This window comes from Sinohyriopsis cumingii, chromosome 10, assembly GCF_028554795.1.
Source record: "Sinohyriopsis cumingii isolate HCF-2022 chromosome 10, ASM2855479v2, whole genome shotgun sequence".
Lineage (NCBI taxonomy): Eukaryota > Metazoa > Mollusca > Bivalvia > Unionida > Unionidae > Sinohyriopsis > Sinohyriopsis cumingii.
In genome coordinates, this window is record NC_142970.1 from 30,646,935 (window position 1) to 30,663,308 (window position 16,374).

The 16,374-nt window shown below is 34.0% G+C and overlaps 2 protein-coding genes across 3 annotated transcripts in view; one reads left to right on the forward strand and one right to left on the reverse strand.

The window, feature by feature from the left end:
• Window positions 1-16,374, reverse strand: part of LOC149789831 (uncharacterized) — a 66,907-nt gene that overhangs the window by 29,728 nt on the left and 20,805 nt on the right. The gene's annotated exons all lie outside the window — the stretch shown is intronic.
• The window catches only part of LOC149789832 (fatty-acid amide hydrolase 2-like), a 31,760-nt gene that overhangs the window by 2,603 nt on the left and 12,783 nt on the right, over window positions 1-16,374 (forward strand). For both annotated transcript variants that reach the window (XM_089971828.1, XM_089971829.1), the window contains exons 2-7: window positions 1,765-1,972; window positions 2,437-2,656; window positions 4,828-5,037; window positions 10,582-10,701; window positions 11,829-11,983; window positions 13,978-14,076. In XM_089971828.1, the coding sequence (XP_089827954.1) occupies window positions 1,781-1,972; window positions 2,437-2,656; window positions 4,828-5,037; window positions 10,582-10,701; window positions 11,829-11,983; window positions 13,978-14,076 (996 nt within the window). In that variant the 5' untranslated portion in view covers window positions 1,765-1,780. The remainder of the gene's footprint in view (window positions 1-1,764; window positions 1,973-2,436; window positions 2,657-4,827; window positions 5,038-10,581; window positions 10,702-11,828; window positions 11,984-13,977; window positions 14,077-16,374) is intronic.

Below are 16,374 nucleotides of genomic sequence, written 5' to 3' on the forward strand. Positions count from 1 at the left end.
TGAAAAAAATCATACTGATCATCTTTTTTATTTGATTTATTTTATATATTGTATAAATATATACTGGGTAGGTCAGAGTGCTTTGAGACAGTCTTGGGGTCTCTTGGTGTAGTCTTTGGGGGTCTTGTGATATTTCCTTTGGCAGTGACCGACAAGGGAAACACTCTACTGATGTTACTCGATAAATATACAATACATAATTATACTGATTACTTTTTATCTGATTTTTAAAAAATTGTATATAGGTATACTGGGTAAGTAAGTGTTTTTTGAGATAGTCTCTGGGTCTTTTGGTGTAGTTTGTGGGTAGTCTTGGGGTCTTTCCTTTGGTGATGACTGACAAGGGAAAAACTCTACTGATGTTACTCGATATTTATACAGTGCATAATTATACTGATTACTTTTATATTTGATTTTTTAAAATTTTATGTATGCTGAATAGGTGAGAGTGCTTTGGGACAGTCTTCAGGTCTCTTGGTGTAGTCTTTGGGTGTCTAGGGGTCTTTCCTTTGGTGATGACCGACAAAGAAAAACTCTACTGATGTTACTCAGTAATTATGCAATGCAATGCATAATTATTCTGATTACTTTTTAATCTGATTTTTTTAAATTATGGTTATGTATACCAGGTAGGTGAGAGTGTTTTTGGGACTGTCTTGGGGTGATTAGTCGCTCCCGGCTGACCCAGATTACCATACCATGGGGGAATCAACTCTATATTATCATGGTATTTGCCAACTCAAGTATGGTAGCACGCACATTTTATGATATACATAAATTTAACTTACTGATACAATGGAATGTCCATGCTTGCACTGGCTAAATATTTCCAGAAAAATGAAGGATCCATTGATTAAATTTAATACACTAATGTCAGTTACGTTGAGATTCATGGTGACAATAGTAGAAATTAAAATAAAAAATATTATTTGTCTGAATTTTAAGTGCAATGTGGGCAAAGATATATATATATTATTGAAATATTACTGATTTTAAAAATGTGTAGCTATTATTGCTTTCCTATTTATGTAGGATAACTGAGGTCTGAGGGAGATTTTGCAAGTATCAAATCAGATCTTTTGAAGTGTGGCATACCCGAATTATATCAAGATTTATGGTGCTTTTGTCAAATTTTATGAGCGAAAGAGGTTTCGATGTTACCTTTAATACTATTGGTTTCACCTTGTTTTTCATACAAAATATTGTCTTCAAAATGAAGCATTGTGTCTGTTTTGACACACAAAAAAACACTCTCACTGAGTGACTGTAACACTCCTTACTGACTGACAAATGTAAAGAGTCAATTTGTGGTATATTTCAGTTCATTACAAAGTGGATAGCAACTTGAATCTTAATACAGCTTTTATTTGTTTGAAGATGCTACAGGCATGTAATGGGCATAAACCATTAAATTCATAAAAATATCAGATGATTTGGGGGATTTTTATTCACGTTCAAAAATCACTTTTTAGTATGCAGATTTTTACAAAAGCCAACCAGATTTTTCTGGCATATTACATTTTATTTTTAACTCCCTGTATGATGTCAAATTTTGTCAATGGCACCTTTTGGTGGGAAATTAAACATGAAGTCAAAACCTGGTTCTACAGCATCATATTGTACCAATAAAAGGCACATGCAACATGTCAATTACTACATGTTCATTGCCTTGAAATTAAATTTTTCCAGTCTTGTTTTTTGTCTCAGTTATTATTACTATTATTATTACTATTATTATTATTATTATTATTTTGCATTTGCAAGTGAGAAACATTGTACAATGAAGTTTCAAAGAGTGTTGGTCAGCTTGATAAGATGTATTCTGACAGTCCTGAGCTACATTTTCAACCCAGTATTAGACAGGCTCTTCAGTATAATCTATGACCAGTCAAGCACAATGGTATCACCTGTATGTGAGGATATTCTGATGCAGAGTGCCACCAGTCTGGCTAAGAAAATCAGGAGCAAACAGGTAACAAGGAGGTAGCATTTATTATAATTTTTGAAGTTTAAAAAAATTTATTTCAAGTTTTGAGAGGAACTTTCCCAATTTCTTTGCTGAATTTATTTAATATAAAACAAAGACTATGAAATAACTGCTCATTGGGAGGTACTTTTAAAATTTTGCCAGAGACCAATGTTCAATCAGATATTAGTCACATTAAAATTTGCACAAATTTCAAGGACTATTATTTTAAATGGTATGCATTTTAAAACTTGGGAATCATTTATACATTTTATGTATTTTACAACACGTGATAATTCCTCCATTATTCCAAATGAGTTTGCAGAGTTTTTATGAAAGTGAAAGCCCAGAAGCATATGTTAGATTTAGAATACAATCTTAAAATTACTTCAAAGATTGGGCTTGTTTTATGTGAACCAATCACTTGTTTACTTTTTACAATGTAAAAATAAATATTTGTGTACATATAGGTAAAAGCAGTTGATGTAATGGAGGCATTCATTACAAGAGTAAAGGAGGTGAATCCTGTAGTGAATGCTGCAGTAGCTGAAAGGTTTGAGGAAGCCCTAAAAGAAGCACAAAAGATAGACGAAATTCTTGACAGCAAGTCCCTTGATCCAGAGTACTTGGAGGACAAAAAACCCTTTCTTGGAGTCCCACTTACTGTTAAAGAAGCATTTGCTGTAAAAGGTAACAGTTAAAATATTTTCTTTTATTGGTTTTTTGCTCTTTGAAGAAAGAATAAAAATATGGAGATTGGATCATGGATGAGATCAAAACCTGACAAAGCAGTTGACTTTGATAAGCTGGAGTCAATTTCTTTCTATTTAGACACTTCTGCTGTGTGTGTGTGTGTGTGTGTGTGTGCCCCATCCTGTTGAAAATATGGAATCTTCATCCTTTTTCCCAAATGCACAGTGCTGATGTGAAAACACCAACTAATCAATGCTGTTCATGGGAAGTTTCCAAACTAGTCGTATGGGTATAATATCAGTGATGTAATGATGTCACTGACTAACTAATCATGAGTTTCAGATTTTACTTATTACTGGCCTGTAATATCAGCTATTAGGCAGGGTACCAGTCAGCCTGTTACAGATACTATATCCATAATAAATACATTAATATTTGGATAATAAGCATATTTGTGAAAATAAGTGAATAAAGTAACCACATATATGTATGCAGCAGAAAAATAAACTTGATGACCTAAATTTTGCTCTTGCGATGTAAATTTTGTGTTCCTAATTAGATGAGTAGTATGACTATTATTTAATTTACCTAGTTATGGCTCTGCTTTCTTACTGTTCATCATTTCTAAAATCAACCATATTTATATTGTAATCTCTTGAATTTAATTGCTACACATAAAAAGTAAAACTTATGTATCAAAATAATTTCACTAACCGCAAGTTGCAGTTCTCTTTATAAAAAAATCCACTCAGTCAGGCACCTACTGAATAATGTTACACACCCAGAATGAACTCCTATTCAACCAGCTGTTAGAGGAACATGAAAGTTGATGAGGTAATGACTTAATTTGATCTTGTGGAAGTTTTTATTGCCAGAACTATGACTATTACAACCCATGCTACATATGTGAAACCTTTTCCCCACTGGCTCTTTTCTTGGCTATTACAACCCATGCTACATATGTGAAACCTCTCTCTGCTAAAATTTTTCTTGACTATTACAACCCATGCTACATACGTGAAACCTTTTTCCACTGGCTTTTTTCTTGGCTAGTATAACCCATGGTACATATGTGAAACCTCTCTCAGCTGACAGTGTTTTTTGCTATTACAACCCATGCTACATATGTGAAGCATCTCTCAGCTGACAGTTTTCATGGCTATTACAACCAATGGTACATATGTGAAACCTCTCTCTGCTGACAGTTTTCTTGGCTATTACAACCCATGGTACATATGTGAAACCTCTCTCTGCTGACAGTTTTTTTGGCTATTACAACCCATGGTACATATGTGAATCCTCTCTCTGCTAAAATTTTCTTTGCTGTTACAACCCATGCTAAATATGTGAAACGTATCTCTTCGGGCTGTTGTTTTTGCTGTTACAACCCAAATGCATCTCTATTCGTGCTAATGAGTTTTCTTTTGATTCACAACATACTGTTATAAATGAATAATTATAATTACTGCATTTAGTTATCTACACATACATCTACACATACATACAAACAGAATTGAGATTAGACTCTCACACAACTATTGACTTTCAAATAGCAACATTGGGAAACAGGACTTGTCAACACTCGCACAGCAGTTTGCTTCATACATCAGCATTGAGAAATAGGATCTGACAACAATAAAGGAATAAAAGAGAAAGTGCAAAGAAATGCCACTTTGATGGAGAATTAATTTTTTTTAATAGAGTGAAAATGGAATGAAATAACACAAATATTTCTTTTTTGAGAAATTTTATATTATAAAGCATTTAATTAGCCCTATCACATTAAAATTACTTGAATTATATATATTTCCCAAGTAAATGGCTTATTATTGCTAATATATCTTACTGATTGCTTCCTTTTGATTTTAATTTGTTAAAGTTTGAACTAAAATGGTAATCTTAGTATATTTTTATTTAATATTACATGTTGTTATTTTGTAACTCACCAGTTGAATGCATTAAATTTCGTATTCCACATTTAACGTTTGACAATGCTTTTATTTATCCTCTGATCTTAGAAACATTTTACAACAGTGAAATCATCATTGTTCATGCTTATGATATTTAGTATATGTCAAGCGTTTTATTACTTTCTTGAAATTTTAAGTAGTATGGAAATAATGTGGTGGGCACACTTTACATTTTTCATTGAGATATTTCTTTTACAGGTATGCCTAATACAGCTGGTCTTGTTACCCGTAAGAACACATGTGCCGAGTTTGATGCCCCAGTTGTAGCATACCTGAAGCAGGCAGGGGCCATTCCATTTATAGTAACCAATGTCAGTGAGTTATGCATGTGGTACGAGTCTGCCAACAGACTGTATGGTCGAACAAGCAACCCCTATCACACTGGAAGAATTGTGGGTGGCAGTTCAGGTATTTCATAACTTACCTTCAAAGAAATTCTTATGAACTTGTTGAAAGCCTTGGAACTATGTGTAAAATACATCTAAAAGCACAGCTGTTGCATATGCATGCTTCATTGAGAATTCTTAATGGTCAGTGGGGCCAGCAAAGGTTCAGAATTACTGGTTGTCCAGACAATTTGCTGACCACATGGGTCAATTAGCTCTCCAGTAAGGAATGAGGCATACACACATTTGTAAGTGTATCAGTGAATGAATAAATTGATACATTATGATATACTAAATACAGCACTCCCACATTATTTTAATACAGACCATTGGAGCATTGAAATATACCACATTATAGTGAGACCACCTTTTAATGAAGTACATTATGCATATAATTTTAGTATTTCATAAAAATATGGGACCATATATGCCTTATAACATAAAATGTGTTATGATGAAGGGTTCTGTAGTGAGGGAGTGCCATAATACTTGTGTAAAAGAACAAGGCATCATTCACTTCTATGGAGAAAATTTAAAACCTTGAAATCTCCTGTCCTTCATTTTGACAAATATTGTCTCACTTTGCCCTTTTTCTCATATCATTTTTACACATTAAGCTTTTAGTTCTTTTTGATATATGGGGTATTTTTTAGTTCAGATGGTATACAGTTTGTATTTAAGGACTTAAGCCATTACACTGCACTAGCAGACAAGTGCAGTCATTTTTAACTTAAAATGATCACAACAATCATGGTACTTTATGATCAGTAAATATCTTAACTGGACAGTAACACTGACCAATGAGATAACCAGAAAACCTGCCAGAAAAATGCTTATTAAGTTGCACTGATAATGTTAATAAACATGGAAGACTTCTGTAACAGGTGTTGATTTTTACTGATTGAATTGATTCTAGGGTTGAAATTTCTGAAAAGTCTTGTAAATAACAGCTGAAAGGATTTACTGAATTGCTGGACACCTTGCTTGAAACATTAGCTGGCATAGCAAAACTACACTTGTCACTAAGACAACAGTAACTATACGGTAATGTCAAATTTATACAAGTTAGTATTAATCTTCCTGAGTCTGTTAGTGGCTCTTGAAGCCAAGAGTTACCTCAGTTTGTATTACTTAAAGTTGATTCTGATTTGAACCTATTTTATATTCCTCTACAATCTACATCATACAGAGAAAGTGATCATGCACAGGGGATATCATTTGAAACCCACATGTCGCCAATGGCAATGATCTGTATGACACAGCATTTGGACATTGTCAATTAAGGGCACAACCAATGTTTGGGTAGGACGCTCGCATTCTGAGGTACTGCTGTGTATACTTTGTTTATTAAGTCAAGTCCAACTGAAAACCTGCACAGAGCCAGATCTTGGTCTATGGAGTTCATTATGAGTAATCAATAGAGCAAAATCGTAGATCCAGATCTTGGTGTATGGAGTTTATTATGAGCAATCAATAGAGCAAAATCATAGATCCAGATCTTGGTCTATAGAGTTTATTATGAGTAATCAATAGAGAAAAAACATAGATCCAGATCTTGGTCTGTGGAGTTTATTATGAGTAATTAATAGAGCAAAAACGTAGATCCAGATCTTGGTAATTAGCATTCAACACATGAAAATTACAGAATAAATATAAGTTTGAAGTATGGTATGTGTGCTTTTAACTGTTCAACATTTAATTAAAAATTTTATTCTTTATTTTCATATGCATCCATCGCAATCATTTATTGCTACAGAACAACCAGTTGGGTTATCTCCGCTAATAGGTGGCGCTCTACAGTTTCACATTTTGCATAGGGTTAGAATTTTAAAGAAAAAGAATTTCCCTGGCTTTCCTCACTGGTTATACTGGCAATTTAAGAAAGACCTTGTATATCTTAGGTCTAATTCAAAGAACTTTTAATTCCCTTTAATTTGGATTTTGATTGATGGGTGTAATGTTGGTTACAGAGTATACAGCTTGGCCTGACTCCAGATGTGCATCTTTCAAAATAGTGCTTGCTTTCACTTCCTGAATTCAGAGGTAAATTGTATAAAAAAAGAGCCCTTTTTTACATTTTATATATTTGGTAATTCATTTATTGCACTTTCAGAAGCTGATATCATCTAGTATGGCAAAATTCATTTTCCCTATTCTAATAGCTGCTATGGATAGTGTACTTAAGACTAATTCAGGCTGACTTTTTAGCACAAGGGAGCAGTCATTTTAGTTAGCAGTGTGCTTAGATCATGTACAATTTCCAAAAGTACAATATCCAAGGGGCCCCGAGTGGCCGAGTGGTCTAAAGCGCTCTTCGTTACGGATCACTGCCATCTCACCTCTGTCTGCGGCGGTTCGAGTCTAAGATTCAGCCAATGTGGGCATGTGAGAAAGCTTGCCAGTAGCTTCTCGTGGGTCAGTGGTTCTTTCCGGGGTTTTCCGGGTTCTTCCTCCACCATTAATACTGGCCGCCATGTATAGCCTATCGTGCTGAAAAATGGCGTTAAACCCCACAACAACAACAACAATATCCAAAGAAATATCATCCACATTACATTAATGTAGCATAGAGGTATGCCAACATTCTCTCCATTGTGCATGTTTTAAATACAAACAACTTCACCTTACATACGTCACTCTCTCAAAAGTACATAATAACTAGTGAGCACCCCCATAATAATATCCTTTCTTAGATGGATTTTTGCACTTTCTAGTGCCAGCACTGCATCTCCATGCGTATTGTGACAGATTCACCTTGGATTGCAACCAGTCATACCTTGTCCGTAGAATGTTTAGTCTACATAGTACCAACTGTATGGTAATACCTCAAAATGTTTATTTCTGAAGCATTACAATATTTTTAACAACTATGCTGCAATACCTTAAAAATGTTTATTTGTGATGCATTACAATATTATTAACAACTACGCTGCAATACCTCAAAATGTTTATTTGTGATGCATTACAATATTATTAACAACTATATTGCAATACCTCAAAAATGTTTATTTGTGATGTATTACAATATTATTAACAACTACGCTGCAATACCTCAAAATGTTTATTTGTGATGCATTACAGTATTATTAACAACTACGCTGCAATACCTCAAAAATGTTTATTTGTGATGCATTACAATATTATTAACAACTACGCTGCAATACCTCAAAATGTTTATTTGTGATGCATTACAATTTTATTAACAACTACGCGGCAATACCTCAAAAATGTTTATTTGTGATGCATTACAATATTATTAACAACTACGCTGCAATACCTCAAAATGTGATGCATTACAATATTAATAGCATCTGTGGGGTGATACCTCCAAATAATTTTTGTAGTAGAGTTTAAATTTTACCTTATTCGGTAATCATTTAAAGCTTCACAAACTTCACAAATAGGTGACCATTGGCCACCCACTTAATACAGTAGGAATCCATGCAAAGAGGTAAGCAATTACTGCTGTGTATTTCCTACATGTCAGGTTTAGTCACTTTGATAATTTATAGGTATTAGTACAACTGCTTGCTGCGGGGGGAGCTGTTATTATTACTGTAATATATATATATATATATATATATATATATATATATATATATATATATATATATATATATATATATATCTTAGGGGAGAGGCATGTATCATTGTTTATCAGCATGTGCTGCTATTGTCATTGTAATGAATATCTTTATTAGCCGGACCGCTCCGGTGGCCCAGAGCATCCGCCTCGGATGCAAGAGGTCGTGGGTTCGATCCCCGGCTGAGTCATACCAAAGACTTACAAAAATGGTACTAAGAGCTGCCTCACTTGACGCTCAACATTAATAGGTTAGTGTTAGGACTGGTCAGCCTGGTGTCAGGATAATGTGACTGGGTGGGACATCATGCTACGTGTCTGCAGCATGATGCCCCAGTGCTAGATATCACTATAAACTGTCACACTGCAGGCATCGTAGCAATATGACTGAAAATTTGTTAAAGCTACTTTAAAAATCCAAATCACAAATCACTTTATTAGCAGAGAGGTATGTCTACTGCTGCAGGTAGAGCTGTTATTGTCATTATTATGCTGACTGGCATAGAACAGGAAGAAAAATCCAGTTATCTCCCTTTTACACTTTCCAGCTCAGCAATTTAAAAATTTGCCCGCTAATTTAGATAACCTAATTCAAATCCCTATTAAATCATCCAAGAGATACTACTGCATATCGCATTATTCAACACCCAGTCAGTAGGACCACCGGGAAAGCACACAGAAATAGTTAATTTTATCAATGATCAGAATATTGACGTCTTTTTCCTGACAGAAACATGGCTAAAAGCATCAGGCAATGAGCCCAAGTACGTAAATCTAAGACCTATCAGTTACTCCATCAAGTTGTTCCCACGCCACTCTTGCAGAGGTGGAATTGCTGTCATCACAAAAAAACTCAATGATCAAATGTCTTAACCACACCACAACCTTCAATTTCTACTGCACATTGTTTGTAGACCAAACCACACTCACACCGGAACAAAGGTCAGTCCATTTTTTCTGACAATACTGCCCTCCTCCTAGTAGAGAAAACAAGCTGACTGAATCTCTTTTTGGAGTAGTTTCCGAATCTTCTGGAGTATGGAAATTCGATAGGCGGCAACCTGATTGTTCTTGGAGATTTCATCTTTCACTTTGACTGTCCTGGAAACCCATACACATAAAAACTCCTAGATTCCATTCATGTTTTCAACCTTAAACAGTCAGTTAATAAACCCACCCGTTAACATGGTCACATTTTAGTCTGGATTCTTCATAGACCCGATGATATTATTATACGGTCCTCCATGGTATCCCACAAACTTGCATCAGATCACCTTTGTATTATATACCATCTTGACATATCAGTCCCTAACCCTCCACCTTTATTTGCTACTAAGAGAAACCTCCGTATGATAAATAGATCCCAACTAATCCAATGACTTTGAAGCAAACCTAACAACTTGCTTACTTCCTACAGCAGAACAACTCGATAACTGCCTGCGTTCATTGTTCTCTGATCTACGTTTCACTGAGAGGCTCCAGCCCAACATACCTATACGAGCTCACCCATGTGTACACACCAGCAAGATACTTACCCTCCTCTTCTGACAATCATATAATCATTATTCCCACTATGAAAACAAAGTCATGTGAACAATGTTCTTTTGCATACATGGGCGCAACAATGTGGAACGAATTGCCCACTAAAATTAGACACAAAGATACAGTGATCTCATTCAAGAGTGCTCTTAAAACTCACCTATTTCGACTGCAAGAATAAACTTAAAGACCTAATAATGTTTCCTACCTTAAATAGTTTCAGCATGTTTTATGTTTTATAATTAAAGGTGTTTTAAAAAAAAATCATATTATATGTTTTTTGTGTTTTAGGTGTTGTCTAATGTTGTAAAGTGCTTAGAGCTTCTAAAGATTAATTGCTATACAAAGTCCTCATTATTATTATTATTATTATTAATAGGGGAAAGCATGCATTATTGCAGCAGGGGGAGTTGTTATTGTTACTGTAATGTATATCTTCATTAGGGGGAGAGGCATGTATCATTGCTGCTGGGGGAGCTGTTATTGGTATTGGATCAGACATTGGAGGAAGCATCAGGATGCCAGCTTTCTTCAATGGAGTTTTTGGCCACAGATCCTCTAGAGGTAAGTGTTTCCATTTCTTTTTGGAACTGTGTTTGATGCATGAATATGATCTGATAAAATCATGTTGTAGTTTTGACTGGACACTTCACAGCCTATACTTTGATAAATATCTTACTACATAAAAAGCACAATATAATAACTGGTTAGAGTTTTTTTTATTATAAATATTTTAAATTTTGAAACCATCTTTCTGTATCACATTACCAAGACTGTCATATATGGTTCCATTCAAAGTGTAGGCTTTTGCAATATTAATCATGTGTTACCTAAATGCTGATGATTCAGATACTTTTTGATGATGCAGATTCCTTGTGTGCTTCTCTTTTATGATGAGTTTGTCAGATTATGCATGCAGGAATGAGCTTTTTCATACTGTTCAGCTGGCTTTGGATACACTCCTAAACAACCCTGTAGCAAATTGGGTCTTGCCGAAACAATTCACACTGTCTCAAATATAGATTCATCCAACATGCCAGTATGCATTTGGATAAAGCTAGTCTTGGAAACCAAGAGGTATGATAGGTTTCTCTTGAAAGACATATGATTAACATTGCAAGAGCCTGTTTTTTTTTATATATAATGAAAGTGGATATGACTGTCTTGGCATTGAAATGTGAAAGTTTAGTTTGAACATTTAAAATGTTTAAAAGAATTTAATTAGATTCATCCCATTTTTATCAGTATTGTGCTTTAATTTTGTCAGATCTTGATAAGAGTACAAGCTGCAGATAGTCCAGGAGAAAAGTATTGATTTTATGAAGTATGGACTTGTAATGGTACACTGTGATAAGCACAGTATTCAAATTAAAAAATTAAAATCAGAGCAGTTGAAACCATTTACCTTGAATTGGTAGAACCAAGAGAATCTTTTTTTGAATACAAAATTTCTTTTAAATATGAAAAATAGACTAGTGTCATATATTGACTGTACTTAGTATTCTTATTCTAAAAAAATTTGGAGACTTCCAGAACTTATGCAATAAATTATTTCAACAATTAATTGACTAATTTTGAATATAGCCTGAATCTTGAAAAGATATTCAGGATGTTACACCTGTCCAAAATACTGCAAATGTATGCATAAACAAGAATAGTAACTGTCATTTCTTTTCTCCTTTCATTTCCAGGTGCAGTACCCAATGAAGGTCAGTTTCCCATGGCAACAGGTTCAGAGTTAGAACTGCTGAGTACAGGACCAATCTGTCGATATGCAGAGGATCTTCTTCCTGCACTGAAAATTATGGCTGGCCACAATGCCAATAATCTTAAATTTGATGAAATGGTATATAGTTTTTGTCAAGTCCACAATGCCAATAATCTTCAATTTGATGATCTTAAATAGTTTTTATCAAGTCCACACTGCCAATAATCTTCAATTTGATGAACTAGTAAATAGTTTTTGTCAAGTCCACAATGCCAATAATCTTAAATTTTATGAAATGGTATATAGTTTAGTTTTTATCAATGGCCACAATGCAAATAATCATAAATTTGATGAAATTGTATATAGTTTTTGTCAAGGCCACAATGCCAGTAATCTTAAATTTGATGAAATGGTATATAGTTTTTGTCAAAACACAATGCTAATAATATTAAATTTGATGGAATTGTACATATATAGTTTTTGTCAAAACACAATGCCAATAATATTAAATTTGATAAAATGGTGTATAGTTTTTGTCAAAGCCACAATGCCAATAATATTAAATTTTATGAAATTGTGTATAGTTTTTGTCAAGAACACGTTTGTGGAAATTTAACATCACAATTACTTTTACACCCATGTGCACACCTTAGATTAACCTTGCTGTTAAAGAAAAACAAACCTTATTCTTATAAGTGCCTTGAATAATTATACACTGAGAATGAAAATATACATCAACATTTTATTTTCAACTGAAGAGCTTTAAAGATATGGCTAATTAATTTTAAGTCATTTGTTTATAATTTATTTAGGCAGTGTTTGATTGTAAAGCTTTCAAAACAAGCTTTATATTTTTTAAATAACATCAATTCTGTTATTCAGGAAACTACATTGTTCAAGGAAATTGTATAAAAAAATTTTGTTACAGAAAATATGACTGGATTATAGCTTTTGTTAACGTCTTTTTGTTCATTTTTTCTTTCATACAACTTGTCTCATATAACTGATATTTCTAAACAGCTGTTCTTATTCAGAAATGATAATATAAAGATATATATTAAGGTAATTATTTTATAAGTGACCTGTAAATACAGATTCCTGTCTATAAATACTGGCTGTTTGTCAAATGTCAGTGATTGAATATTGACTTATAGAAAGAATCAAACTTTTCTACTGCCTTTATGAAAACGTATATACTGTGATACATATCTTATTAAACACTTCCATTTTAAGGATACTTGCCTAAAATTCATCAACCTTTATCTTAATTTAACTCACATATGCACCTGGCCTAAAGGAGTTTGTATCTTTCTTCAATTTTATTTATACCCATGATTCACTTTAACCCATTTCAATTATGTACCCAAGAAAATGAGTGCAATCATTAGAATTATTCCAGAGTTTTTAATACCTGAAAGAAGAGGCGTATCTTCATATCTTTTTGTTAACGTAGTGTACTTCATTGGCTAAAACCCAGAACATTGTATACATCCAAGTATCTAGCAAGAAACTGCTTTTATTTAGTTTGGGTTTTTAAAGTTTTTGTTTGTTTTGGTTTAAGAGTTTTACTTTTGCAACCAATTTCAAAATTGTCTTTTATGGAACCATAATTTGTGTTCACCTTTTTTTAATCCATTTTGTTATCAGCTATCATAAATGAGATATATGCCATTACCTCAATACTTTAGATAGACAGAAATAGGGAGGCTGTACTTCCCTCTACCCTCCCCCATTGGTCTCATTATCCGTTTGAGTCCTCCCTTTTGCCTTCTGTCTTCAGATCACTAAAAAGACACTTGAACACTTTGTTATTTTTTAAAAAATATTTATTCCTCCTTTTTATTTCATTTAGGATAAATATATGAATGTGTTTTTGCTTAGTTTTACTTCAAAAATGATTAAATTCTAAATTTTATCAATGGATTATGATGGACTATGTCTTGTGTTTTAGCCTTATTTGGTCTCAAAAAGTGCTTGTTTTTTAAGCAAAAATGTCCCTATCACTAAAGGTGACACTCTTGCCCTCTCCTCTGTTTAATATTCCTTGATAGAACACTTGTAACAATTTTAAAAATTCAACATCACGCTTGACTTGGCATGACTGAATTTGGCCATATCTTCTTTTCCTTCAGGTTGATTTTAAGAGTTTGAAATTTTACTCCATAGAGGATGATGGCGGCAGCTTATTTGTTTCCATGATTGATCCACAATTAAAGGCTGCTCAATTGAAGGTAAAGAACTTGATATTTTGCCTTTTTAATGTTAATAGTGTTTAAATAAATATTTATTAAGTCCCTCAAAGATATTAAATTTGATGAGAATACATATACAGTGTGTGTGATTTAGATTTCTAATTAACTTTTAAAAAAATTCAGTTATATCACTACGATGTCTGCAGTGTGGCAGTTTATAGTGATGTCTAGCGCTGGGGCACCATGCTACAGACATGTTGCATGAAATTCCCTCTAACATTATCTTGATACCAGTCCTAAACTAACCTCTTAATGCTAAGCAGAGAGTGAGGCCGCTGTTAGTACCATTTTTATAAGTCTCTTGTATGACTCCACCGGGGTTTGAACCAGTGACCTCCCACATCCAAAGCAGACACTCTAACTCATAGGTCACCAGACTGGTCGAATGCATATATAGAGGTTGTTTAAATGACGTTGTTGATGACAGTGATAATCATGATGATAAAGATCATTACAGCTGTAAAACAAATGCATAATTTACCAAAAATCATTAGTTCATTAACGTTTATTGCTTTGCATACATTAATTGTCAGGGTTACTCAGTGTTAAATTTGTTGATATGCATTGATTTAGGTACATTAACTTCCTGGGTCACACAGCCTGCTTTTGTTTTCTTTTTGCAATGCACAGGGTTTGAGTCAGAAACTAAGAAAAAAAAGCACAAGATTAAATTAAGAAGAAAAGAAAGCAATTTTACTTATAAACATGCTTAGCATCTGTTGGATGTCTCATATAATATGCCATGATAATGTTGATATTGTCAACACTTTTTCAGGTAGTAAATTTAAATGTGTCTACTTGGTGTAACAAACTTAAGGAAGCATGACCCCCCCCCCCCCCCCCGGCTGAAATCACCATATTCACTTAGCAGATGCAACCAGGGTAGACTTAAACTAAAACAGTATTTTGAAATCGCTTGAAAACTAATCTCATCTGCTGCTGACCCTTTCCGCTAAAGTTGTAAAATAAACTATGTTCAGATTGTACAATTTTCATGCCCTCTTCATATTCTTTGAAGGGGCATGTGGTGGTACCAAAGCCTGTTTACATCACATCACATGTGTTGCAGATATTGACTTGGAGAACTGGATAGAAACCAAGTTAAGTGCATTATATTAAGATCTAGAGTCAAATTTGATTTTTCACCCTTTTGTTCTTCATATTTTGACTGAGGTACAGCCAATGCATCATTTAAAAGTTCAGTTTCATCATAAATCCTATTCAGCTCTGGTGGACTTAACAGTCTGAAAACAAATTAAATGTACTGTATTAAGACGTAGAGACAAATTTGATTTTTCACCTATTTTTGTTCCATTTTGAGAGAGTTACAGTCCTTGTAGGATTTAGAAATTAACCCTTGCATCATAAATCATCTTCTGCTTCAGATTGACTTCACCAACTGAAATCAAAGTTACTGGTACTATGTGCCTTGGTTGTTGTAGGATTTAATACCATTTTTCAGCACAAGATAGGCTATACATGGAGGTCAGTATCAATGGTGGAGGAAGAACCTGGGAAAACCCTGGAAAGAACCACCGACCCAGAGAAGCTACTGGCAAGCTTTCTCACATACCCACATTGGCCGAACCTGAGACTTGAACCTATGCAGACAGAGGTGAAATGGCAATGATCCGTAACAGTGAGCGCTTTAGACCAGTCAGCCACTCAGGGCTCCATGTGCCTTAGTATTGAGGAAACATTGGTCATGATTTGATGGAGTTGAGTCCCATACTTGACTTGGAGGCTTGCCCTTTTATCATTTCTTTTCCTTCTATAATGTGAATTCATTTTTTAATATGAGATGCCATTTTTCATGGATTCTGTGGTTTCCAGAAAGCACAAATATAAAGAAACAACATAAAATGATTCTTAGGTAGAAAAGACTCCATACCCATTACACAAATTCATTTTTCACTAAACCTCGGTGTTAATATTTTCAAAAATCACAAATGTTTATATTGAGAAGACCTAGGTTAAACTTCATTATCACTTATTTTATAAAAATATTTGCTGCAGCACGTGTTTGACTTTGAGTTTGTTCTTGTATCTCAAATTCCATTTCTGCATGATAAATTTTGAAAAACCAAGCATATAGAAAGCGAGTCTGAAATGGATCTTTGTAAGGGCGGTACATAGGCAGGCCAGTTTATACTTTCAAAATATTCTATGAAAATCTGACTGATTTATTGCCCTGTGTAATTTATAAATGTGAAACTGCATCTTGAACTGAGATGTCTTTAAATATACCATAGTGGCAGGAACATCCAGATCCTTGTC